Genomic DNA, 12,418 nt, shown 5'->3' on the forward strand with positions numbered 1-12,418 from the left:
ACATGTCCTAGCTACACTCGTCCCCACCTGCCCGCGTTCGGCCCATATCCCTCTAAACCTGTCCTATCCACGTTCCTGTCCAATTGTTTCTTAAACGGTGCGATAGTCCCTGCCTCAACTACCTCCTCTGGCAGCTCGTTCCATACACACACCACCCTTATATAATATTCTCATAATATCCATATTCTTAGCAAATATGAATAGATTTGGACTGGGCAGTACGAAAGCGAAGAATCATAGAAACATGGAAACATAGAAAATAGGTGCAGGAGGAGGCCATTCGGCCCTTCGAGCCAGCACCGGCATTCATTGTGATCATGGCTGATCGTCCACAATCAATAACCCGTGCCTGCCTTCTCCCCATATCCCTTGATTCCACTAGCCCCTAGAGCTCTATCTAACTCTCTCGTAAATCCATCCAGTGATTTGGCTTCCACTGCCTTCTGTGGCAGAGAATTCCACAAATTCACAACTCTCTGGGTGAAAAAGTTCCTTCTCACCTCAGTTTTAAATGGCCTCCCCTTTATTCTAAGACTGTGGCCCCTGGTTCCGGACTCACCAAACATCGGGAACATTTTTCCTGCATCTAGCTTGTCCAGTCCTTTTATAATTTTATATATCTCTATAAGATCCCCTCTCATCCTTCTAAACTCCAGTGAATACAAGCCTAGTCTTTTCAATCTTTCCTCGTATGACAGTCCCGCCATCCCAGAGACCAATCTCGTGAACCTACGCTGCACTGCCTCAATTACAAGGATGTCCTTCCTCAAATTAGGAGACCAAAACTGTACACAATACTCCAGATGTGGTCTTACCAGGGCCCTATACAACTGCAGAAGAACCTCTTTACAGAAGGGTCTCGACCCGAAACGTCACCCATTCTTTCTCTCCCGAGATGCTACCTGACCTGCTGAGTTACTCCAGCATTTTGTGAATAAATCGATTTGTACCAGAATCTGCAGTTATTTTCTTATACTCTTTACTCCTATACTGAAATCCTCTCGTTAGCTTTCTTCACTGCCTGCTGTACCTGCACGCCAACTTTCAGTGTTACTCATTGGAGAAGCAAAACTAGACAACTCATTAGTGATAAATTATAAATTAAGTTAGAATTCCTGTCTTCCTAACTGGTGAATATGTTTAATATATGATGTATTCAGTACGTGCAATATAAAATGTTTTAATGTAAATGAGGATTGTTCTTGTAAAGGAAGGTCAGTTTCAAATAAAGTTGTTATTCAGCACATATATTTAACTCCAATTTTGCTTTCGCTGTAAATTGGAATGAGCAACATTCGCAGGAGTATACATATCCACTACAAGTGGCCCCAACTCACTCGTGTTGATCACTCGGAAATGCTCGGATATCACCGGGTATGTTCACCCCACATCCATTGTGAGAATCATACTGAATGTACAAATTGTGCCAATGTATAGCATAGACTGAATAACCCTGCCTGAAGGATGGGATCGACAACGCAGGGCTATTAAACACTGCGCTCTTGAATATTCCACATTTTATTTAGCCACCTTTATATTTCCACTTTATTGAATTTAGGCCATTTGAACAAAATAAGCATTTTTAATTTCTGCAACGACCGCCAGCTCCCATTGCTAAATGTCTCGACTATGAAACAGACCAATAAGTATAGGGGTTTTATTGTCTGATGAGCTTGAATAGGATAATTGGTTCAAAACAACCGAATTCTTTGAGTGTTTGAACTGAGTTGAATCGCGGCCCAGCGATCCGAGCTGATTCAGGCAGAGGTGGAGCAGTTGAAACTTTTGCCGTGACGACCACCTTCCAGAGTGCCCCAGTAATGACAGCACCGTGTACAGTTTGCCTGGACTGTTGAATGAGCGATCAGCCCATTCAGTAGAACAATATTTGAAAGAGTGGGATCGGCTGGTGACAGAAATATAGAGGGGTAATTTATTAATCCAGACTCCAAACGCGGAGAGGGTGGGTTGGGGGGGGGGGGGGGGGGGGGGGGGGGGAGGGGATTTAGAAGTCTATAAAAATCTAACAAGTAGGAAAGAGCGAAGTGGCTTTGCGAGCACGGCACGCCGGCGGATCAGTCACACTGTCTCTGTATTTCTTTAATCACACACACACACACACACACACACGAGGAAATATTTGCTCCATAAAATCCCCACAGGTAGCACTATCAGTCATTCGAGGCAAGCAACTTTAAAATCCTTGCGATAAGCACTCAATGAAAGTTTATCTCGGGAGAATCTCTCTCTTAACACAGATCGACAAAGCTGACAATAAATATATTGCAGCGGTTTCACAACGTTGAGATCGAGACCGGAGAAATTCCGAGCTGGGGTCTGATTCGACCAGATCTGATTCATTAATGCTCAGATCTGATTGTGGTACCGACAAGAAATTAAAACGACAAGTTCACGCTGAGGTTTGTTAATCTTGTCTAACCTGTGGCCCGCGTGATACACCGGGGAAAGTGCTCTGGTGTGTGTGTGTGTGGTGGTTGCACCGAGCTCCGCGTTTAAAAATGGAAACTTGCTAGGTTTCTGCACCACCTTTATCGTTGCCCCCTCCCCGCGGAATAAAAGGTGAGTGTGTGCACTGGAAAGGTATTTTGTGGGTCTGCTGCGTTTTCCCAGCGAACACGCCCAAATAGATTAGTTAGATATATCGAAGCTGGCAAGGGGAGGGAGGGGAGGGGAGGGGAGGGGGGGGGGAGAGAGATCTAGGTCTCATTGTGGCGAACGACTGCCTACGATCCAGTCCGCTCTCTAACCCAGCCTTCCGCTTCAATTTGGAAACGTGTGACATGCATACAGATGATGGATAATCTGTGGCGCTGAGAGCGAGTGGCGCGGTGATACCAGCTCTCCACCGGGATTTATAATTTACGACGGTCTTGCCCCCTGGGTACACTGTGTGACTGAGTTCACAAGGGGTTGCCTTGTCTCTGAAATACCTTGGACTGTCTTTGAGCGGGACTCCAATCAGCGCGAAAAAGAATCGCAGAGGCGAAGCACAAAAATACTTCTCAGCATGAACCGAAAAACCAGGCGCTGGCTCTTCCACATCTTTCTCTGCGTGGGAATCGTGTACCTTAAAATAGGGTAAGTAGAACTTTGCCTTGGCCCGGGCGTGCCAGCGTTTTTCACTGCAAGCTTTGGCGGTGTGCTTGTGTGTGCGTGTTTTTGTGACTATAATAACTATGTCTGCTATGTGAATTTAGCTTAACTCTTGAAAATGACGAGCAGCGAGCGCTTCGCTGACCGAAAACTCACCGGCTGCAATTGAGGGGGAGTGGGGAGGGGGGGGGGGGAATTTTGCCGTAAACGAATGAGAGCATATTTGTGCAAATCTAATAATAAATGAAGCGCTTGAATATAGCAGGGAAAGTGACTGGGCACCTGTGTCGCCGCGGGAGGCGAGAGGGGTGAACAGAGCATTGCAGAATAGTCAGTCAGGAACGGAATCCCACCAGACAGACTTTCAAGATGTTGTGGTTGCTAAAACATTTTAGAATTGATCCGTTTCAAAGCGCAATAAAGAGGGGACAGTGATTGAGAGTCCGATTGGCCACTTCATCTTTTATGAAGAATATATATATATATATATGTAAGAAAATAACTGCAGATGCTGGTACAAATCGAAGCTATTTATTCACAAAATGCTGGAGTAACTCAGCGGGTCAGGCAGCATCTCAGGAGAGAAGGAATGGGTGACGTTTCGGGTCGAGACCCTTCATCAGACTGAAGAAGGTTCAGCCTTGTTCAGTCAAATATTGTTCTTCGGACTGAAGCAGGGTCTCGACCCGAAACGTCGTCCATTCCTTCTCTCCTGAGATGCTGCCTGACCTGCTGAGTTACTCCAGCATTTTGTGTGTGTGTGTATATATATATATATATGTGTATATATATAATGCGTTGATGGTTGGTTGCCAGCAGATGTGGAAATGCTACTCATTTCGCCACCGTTGCCACTTTCTCTGCTGCTGCCTCAGACGTACATAACGCGACAATGGAGACGCGGCTTCACCGATAGCATGATGGTGTGGGTGTGGGTGTGGGGGAGGTTTGCACGGTCGCCCCTGCCCGAGTTCGTTCAGCATTCTCAGATGCGAACCTTTGCCACCCAGAAATGCCCGCCTTTGTTCGTGGTGGGGTTCGCTGGGGGCATTTAGAGTGGCGCACACTCCCAGAAATGGGAGCGCGCACTAGATACACAATAACAGGTGAGAGGGGGAAGCGAAGAATGAAACAAAATAGTGTCAGGACTGCCCCCTGTATAGTGCTCTCTCATCCCCCACCAAATCCCATAGCAAGATTGGCGTTATATTCAATGATTTGATACGTTTTTGCGTTGTCTTCCTATAGACAATAGAATAGACAATAGGTGCAGGAGGAGGCCATTCGGCCCTTCGAGCCAGCACCGCCATTCAATGTGATCATGGCTGATCATTCTCAATCAGTACCCCGTTCCTGCCTTCTCCCCATACCCCCTGACTCTGCTATCCTTAAGACCTCGATCTAGCTTTCTCTTGAATGCATTCAGAGAATTGGCCTCCACTGCCTTCTGAGGCAGATAATTCCACAGATTCACAACTCTCTGACTGAAAAAGTTTTTCCTCATCTCCGTTCTGAATGGCCTACCCCTTATTCTTAAACCGTGGCCCCTATCATGGTGTTCTTCGTGCACAATTAACTTCCACCACGTAGCATGTTTGACTTGTTCGTCAGCATGCAGCAGCACAACTTGCACGATCAGGTCATGTGTTGTTTAAGGATATTTTTTACAGTTTTCATGAATACATTCCCTGATCTCTGTACTTGGGTTTGTTCGCCTTCTGAGTTCACACTACGGACATTGCTACCATTCCTAACGTGATCGGGGGCTCTAAAGTACTCTAGCTCAGCTCATGCTCCTTCAATTTCCAATTCTCTGAACATGGCCGGCTGAACCCCCCCCCCCCAAAAAAATCAGCTCTGAGAATAAAGGATGGTCACGTTGAGAAAGGAAGTTTCGAAAGTCAATAGTCACGTCGTTCAAAATGACCTAGACTAAGTCTTGTGATGTTCGCTTTTGACCATTGGGTAAAGTTATGTAAGGGCTGATCCAGATCGACCTGAATCTATGAAAAGGGAGATTTCTTTGAAAATGACATGTGCAAACTTACCTGGAAAAGTTCGGAGGGGCTATAAGGATCTCGCAGTATTTGTGGTGTGAAGTGGGTGTTTGAGATGAATCAATCTTTGCCCTGTTGCTTTCTCATGCCATGTGTCCCCTACATTTGCCACAGCGGATTCTCTTCGGTGGTGGCGCTTGGAGCGAACATTATCTGCAGCAAGATCCCCGGACTGGCGCCCCGTCAGCGGGCAATCTGTCAGAGTCGCCCCGATGCCATTATCGTCATCGGAGAGGGGGCTCAGATGGGAATTAACGAGTGCCAATTCCAGTTCCGATACGGTCGGTGGAATTGCTCTGCGCTCGGCGAGAGAACGGTCTTTGGCAAGGAGCTCAGAGTGGGTACGTTAAACCATGTAAAATCTGCTCTCGCTTTCAGTCTGTCGGCATCTGATAGGAGATCATCGGCGTGGAAAGATAACATTGTGCGAAATATACTCCCTGATAAAAGACACGACACAAGTTCCAATACATGGATCAGGTGGAAGATCCCCGATCTAAAACCACGTAGAACAAGAGAAAGTTGAGCACGTTTTAGAATTTTCGAGCAAAAAACAGATTATTTGAAACAAGTGTAGGAAGGAACTGCAGGCGCTGGTTTAAACCGATGGCAGACACAAGATGCTGGAGGAACTCAGCAGCATCTCTGGAGAGAAGGAATGGGTCGAGACCCTTCTTCAGAAACAAGCGGGGACACACACTTGAATCTCACAGATTCTTACCAAAACAACCCATACCTGTTCAAGTGACCATGAGAGAAACTGGCAAAAACTTTTGCCTTGCCTTGGTTGTGGTTTTGATGGGAAACCATATGCGCATTTGTACAGACCCTTCATTTGTAGGAATCCGCGACCTCCATATTCTGAGATTGTTCTAAACCAAAACAAAACGGTTATTTCCAAGATAGACACAAAATGTGCCCGAAAAGGCACCCATTCCTTCTCTCCAGAGATGCTGCCTGTCCCGCAGAGTCTCTCCAGCATTTCGTGGTCCATCTTCGGTTTAAACCGGCATCTGTAGTTCTTTCCTACACAAATGGTTATTTCCCCAAATCTTTGCTTTTGTAGTTAAGTTCCTTTGATTGTTCTATTTCTCCAGTTCCTTTTCTCCAGTCACTCTAACCAAGTTCATTCATGCAACAGTCCTGGTCTCCCACTCTTGGCTGCGATTCAGGGGAACTGGCTCGTTCCTTGGTTACAGCACACACACGTTATCAGTCATTTCAGTTGGTTTAGTTTATTAAAAATCATTATCAGACTTCAGAGTTCTCAACAGTAACAGAAAAGTTGTCCTTCGAAGCACCTGGTGATTTTTGGCTTCCAGACGATGCATTGAACTTATTCTGACTTCAAATAAATTAAGGTGTAATGTTTGCTGATGTCCTTGCCCCAGTTAACTGAGCAAGCTGTGGTGCACTATGAATCATGCAGCCATTGTTTCAGTGTGCCAAATAAAGGGTTCAATTGTAAATCACATGTCCCATTTCTATATATCTATTTTATCCCCCCCACAATCAATGCTTCTGGGCAAATGTTTTTAATCTCGTTGGCACAGATTGTAGTGGCACAGAAGCATTCTGTACCATTTCTCACACAATTAGTTCCTACTAAAGATGGGATTCATTCAGAATGTAGAAAAGGGAGTGGCGTAACCAATAATAGAACAGAAACATTTTTCCAATAATTCCGATCAAGGCAGTACAAAATGCAGTGGTTCTTTCAACAAGGAAACTGAGATTTCTTACTCCCTCCTTCATGTCATCTCTGACACTCCTCAAATTCACATTTTTAAATTTGATTCAGTGTGCGTATAAATAAATACATGTGCGTATAAATAAATGTTAACTAACGGTGGTAAAATGGCGAGCTGGTAGAGCTGCTGCCTCACAGTGCAGGAAAAAAACTGCAGATGCAGTTTGAAGAAGGGTCTCGAATTGAAACGTCACCCATTCCTTCTCTCCCGAGATACTGCCTGACCCGCTGAGTTACTCCAGCATTTTGTGTCTACCTGCTGCCTCACAGTGCCAGAGACCTGGGTTCAATCCTGACCTCGGGTGCTGTGTGTGTGTGTGTGTGTGTGTGTGGAGTTTGCACATTATTCCTTGTGACTGTGTGGGTTTCCTCCGGGTGCTCTGGTTTCCTTCCACATCCCAAATATGGCAGGTTTGCAGGTTAATTGGGCTCTGCAAAAAAAAAAAAAAAATTACTCCTCTTGTGTCTCGAGTCCTGAATAAGAGGATAACATTGAAATAGTATGAAAGAGTGATTGATGGTCGGCATGGACTCGGTGAAGTGAAGGAGTTGTTTCTATGCTCTATCGTTCAATCAATCACATAAGCAGTTAAAATACTTTCAATACACAACACAACCAGAATTATTTCACAATGTGGCAAAGAAGTGATATTTACTTGATGGGATGTTGGATGACAACAATCTAATGCTTTTGATCCTGGCCAAACCTAGGCATTAGTACTGCATTTAAAAACATATAACCCATTTAATGCACAAAGCAACGCATTCTAGAATAACCTTTAGGCAATCGTTTACATAAGGAAATCACAATAAATGGAGGTAACCATCTTTGACATAGAAATATCTGTCAGGGTTAAGCTATCAATTTAAAATGTGAACACTGTACCTGATGATGTGTTTGAACATGCAATAACCATAAAACGGAGGCAAAAGTTAATCCTGAAACCACTTTTTAAAACATAAAGTTAAAGTCAGCTGCTTGAATCCATTTGCTGCAGACATTATTAACATAGTTTAATCCTTTATTTGATACTGTACATGCAAAATAGTTATGCCTATCGCACACTATCACATAATTCATGACATCAGTTTGAATTTGTCAGACATCAAGCAAACTACGATTTTAATTTGATGTATTTATTGAGTTTTAATGGTTATAGCTCTGCCAAGCATTATTTTATAGGGTAAAACTTGGCACGAAGCATTAATGCGTGTGATCAGAATGTAAAAGGTGAAAATGCTGTTGTTAATGCAAGTCTGTCAGCAACATTAATAATTGTGTGTTGATTGCAGGAAGCAGAGAAGCAGCCTTCACTTATGCCATTATTGCTGCCGGAGTAGCACATGCCATCACTGCTGCATGCACCCAGGGAAACCTGAGTGACTGTGGCTGTGACAAGGAGAAGCAGGGTCACTACAATCAGGAAGAAGGCTGGAAGTGGGGAGGCTGTTCTGCAGACATCAGATATGGAATAGGATTCTCCAAGGTTTTCATCGATGCAAGAGAAATCAAACAAAATGCCCGGACCCTCATGAATCTGCACAACAACGAAGCAGGACGAAAGGTAAGAATTGTACCTGCTCATCCTCAATGGATATCTGAAATGACATCTTAACATATCATGTCATACCATCATAAGTGATAGGAGTAGAATAAGGGCCTTCAGCCCATCAAGTCTACTCCACAATTCAACAATGGCTGATCTATCTCTCCCTCCTCACCCCATTCTCCTGCCTTCTCCCCATAACCTCGCGTACTAATCGAGAATCTCTCCATCTCTGCCACTGACTTGGCCTCCACAGCCTTCTGTAAAAAATAATTCCACAGATTCACCACCCTCTAACCAAAGAAATTCCTTCTCATCTCCTTCCTAAAAGAACGTCCTTTAATTCCGAGGCTATGACCTCTAGTCCTAGATTCTCCCACTTTGGTCAGGAATTCTGAAACACATCTGTTCCCTAGGTTTCAATTAAGTACAGGGCAGAAAAAATGTTAAAAGTGTTTTTTATTGTTGAGTGCATTGCCGATAACTCTGAAGTTGCCCAGGATTTTTCCAAGTATTCACATTACTTTATTTTTTTGCTGTAACATAGATGGCACAGAATAGAAATAGTTTTAAGCTGAAGGTACTATATCATCACAATTAGAGGTATTTTAATGGTTTCATTTCAATTTACCAAAAAAGTACTTCACGATGATGAGTTAATAGCATTTTCATAAATCTTTGTATTTTAAGAGCTGAACTCCGAAGATCGTTTCTGATCTTTGAAACCCTGTAATTTTGTCTCCGTAATTATATTTGGGTGGGCTGATTAGATATGGAACGTCTGTTGTTGCTTCAGACATTGTTTACAAGTTGGCATCTTTTCTCAAGATGGTATTAGGTTAGCAGCAGACTGAGAATGTACAGTAATGCGATGTAATGTGGTTGCTTTGATTGATTTTCACTGCCATCAGTTGATTTTAGAACCTTTTATTCATAGTGCTCCACCAGTCTGGGAAATGTACAAATACACAGAGATTCTCAAGCTAATGGCACAAATATTATTTTGATCTAGGTCTGTGGATTTTCACATTCAAGTCATTGTAAATGCCCATCCCCTTTAAATGAAATGTTGACTGACTCAGAGATTATGAAGAACATTTTGAATCAAAACATATTTTAGACCAACCTGTTTAGTTTAGTTTGCGTTTAGCTTAGAGGTACAGTGTGGAAACAGGCCCTTGGACCTGCCGAGTCCATGCCCACCAGCGATCACCCATACACTAGTTCTGTCCGACACGCTAGGGATAATTTACAGAAGCCAATTAATCTACAAACCTGCACGTCTTTGGAATGTGGGAGGAAACCGGAGCATCTGGAGGAAACCCATGCATCACAGGGAGAACATAAAAACTCCGTACAGACAGCACCCGTGGTCAGGATCGAACCTGAGTCTCTGGTGCTGTAAGGCTGCAACTCTACCGCTACGCCACTGTGCCGCCTTAAACTCATGCCCAATGTGGGGCAACCATATCCTCTAATTTCTCAGCTGTTATGTAACAAATACCAATCAGAGAAAAAAATCCATAGCAGATGTATATATTATCAAGATTACAGAAGAAAATAACAATCCTTTGATATTGTGGGAGTGAGAGGAATTAGCAATGCTTCTCATTTTACCACAATGATATTTAATGCAAATGGAATAATGATGAACTGGAATGCGAACATGTTGAATGTACAAGTCAGATAAAAAAATAATAATTTCCAAATGTTATGTTTAAGAGCAAACATCTTAACAAACTTAAAGTTAATTACTCTGTCAACTACTAACACAATGTATCTCATGTGTTGTCAGAGAAAAAAATATTTATCCATCATTCTGTATTCTAAGGCAAACAATAATGTCCTGCAGTTAATTATAACTGCATATTATGCAGAAACATATTATTACAATATTTTTCTCCTAAAATAATTAAAAATAAGTTGTGAATGCCATGGGGTGCTATGATATCACCTTTCTCTGATCGTGTAATTTGCTTCCACATCTACTTCATGGCAATATTACAATATCATGTTCCACAGTGACATAACACAACAGCACAATTTTTACATTCTGAACATTCTTGTTTTTGAGGAAGTGAGATTTCAAGTGTATACAGCCAAACAAAAAATAACCCAGAAAGCCTTAAACCCAGCTTTGCATGAATACTGCTAAATATAAGACAAAACCTTGTTCAGGAAAGAATTGAAACATTAAGTATAGTTATTGAAATGATTTTGGCTGGATTATGCCAAATGATTTGAGATGGATTGTGAAGTTAGCCCGTGGTGGCATGGTGGTGCAGCGGTAGAGTTGCCGCCTTACAGCCCTTGCAGCGCCGGAGACCCGGGTTCCATCCCGACTACGGGTGCTGCCTGTACGGAGTTTGTACATTCTCCCCGTGACCTGCGTGGGTTTTCTCCGAGATCTTCGGTTTTCTCCCACACTCCAACGACGTACAGGTTTGTAGGTTAATTGGCTTGGAATAAATGTAAAAATTGTCCCCAGTGTAGGATGTGCAGGGATTGCTGGTCGGCGCGGACCCGGTGGGCCGAAGGGCCTGGTTCTCTAAACTAAACTAAACTAGAAACAAAGGGGCTGGAAAAGCTTAGCAATTCAGGCAGCATCTTGATGTATGTGTAAATTGATACAGCTTGATGTATGTGTAAATTGTCCCTAGTGGGTGCAGGATAATGTTAATGTGCGGGGATCGCTGGTCGGCGCGGACCCGGTGGGCCAAAGGGCGTGTTTCCACGCTGCATCACTAAACTAAACTAAAGAAAAACACAATTTTTACCTTCCAAACATTCTTGTTTTTGAGGAAATGAGATTTTAAGTGTAACAAAAAAATAACCCAGAAAGCCTTAAACACAGCTTTGCATGATAACGGCTAAACTTAAAGCAAAAACCTTGTTAAGTATAAGACAAATTACCGACAAAGACAAATTATTGACAAAGACCGGAAAGGATTGAAACACCAAGTATAGTTTGTGAAATGATTTTGGCTGGAGGGATGGATCATGAAGTTAGCCCCTACTTTGTAAATTTAGCTAAAAACACCACACTGACTAGTCAATTTCACAGATGAATCTAAAGTGGAAAGTTCAGGATTACTTGGTGGGACTGATGGGGCAGAAGAACACTGAAGAAATTAAAGATTCAGTCAAACAATGGCAAAAGAAATCAAACAGATACAAGTGTCAAAGGCTTTCATGGCATACGAACAATTAAAGTGTATTCATATTCAAATCAATGGCGTTGAACTAGCTAAAAGGGAGGACATAACCTAGACTGGTGATAAATTTAGCACACAGTCATTGCAGTAACAAACAAGGCAATTGGAACGTTGAGCTCTCGTTGCAACTGTGTAGAGATTAATTCTGAGGTTGAGGGCTCTGGTCAAGTTGCACTTTGAATCCCGCATTCATTTGACTGATTTGGATGCAAGGGAATCATTCATGGTCTGAAAGGAACACAGAGAGAAGGGCTATGATGCTGACTTCTGCCAGCTGAGATTGATTTGGAGGATGCTGACAAGGCCAGTATCACTGGCCATCACTGATCCTTGGGAAAGCAATGGTGAAGGTAGACCTGTGGCGCTGTTACAGAGGGGGGAAAGATGAGAAAAGCAATATCAAGTCTAGCCTTGAAACAACGTACAGAGCATTGTGCTTTCTAAAAGGTGCTCAGTAATTAGTTCCCAGCATTATCTCAAATTGAATGCAGCCATGAAGAGGAATGGATGATGGATAAGCAAATCATTGGAAGCACTCAAAACTCTCTTCAAAATATTATAATTTTAACAGCATAGCATTCCAAAGGAAAGTTAAATCAATTAAACAAACCACCTCCCTCATTTGTTCCGGTTGAATGTCATTGTGAGAATAACCCAATGTTGCATCCACAATCATTTTGTTTATCATAGAATAACAATGGGCGGTCATGGTGGCGCGGCGGTAGAGTTGCAGCC

The 12,418-nt window shown here is 43.0% G+C and overlaps 1 protein-coding gene across 2 annotated transcripts in view; it reads left to right on the plus strand.

Moving 5' to 3' along the window:
• The first annotated feature begins 2,778 nt into the window (after positions 1 to 2,778).
• The window catches only part of wnt7aa (wingless-type MMTV integration site family, member 7Aa), a 34,988-nt gene continuing 25,348 nt past the window's right edge, over positions 2,779 to 12,418 (plus strand). Inside the window, exons 1-3 of one of the 2 annotated variants that reach the window (XM_078413932.1) lie at positions 2,779 to 3,099; positions 5,286 to 5,512; positions 8,215 to 8,486. In XM_078413932.1, the coding sequence (XP_078270058.1) occupies positions 3,029 to 3,099; positions 5,286 to 5,512; positions 8,215 to 8,486 (570 nt within the window). In that variant the 5' untranslated portion in view covers positions 2,779 to 3,028. Of the gene's footprint in view, positions 3,100 to 4,121; positions 4,221 to 5,285; positions 5,513 to 8,214; positions 8,487 to 12,418 lie in introns of those variants that run through there. The other variant, XM_078413933.1, reaches the window with a different exon arrangement.

This window comes from Rhinoraja longicauda, chromosome 17 (genome assembly GCF_053455715.1).
Source record: "Rhinoraja longicauda isolate Sanriku21f chromosome 17, sRhiLon1.1, whole genome shotgun sequence".
In the NCBI taxonomy this organism is placed as follows: domain Eukaryota; kingdom Metazoa; phylum Chordata; class Chondrichthyes; order Rajiformes; family Arhynchobatidae; genus Rhinoraja; species Rhinoraja longicauda.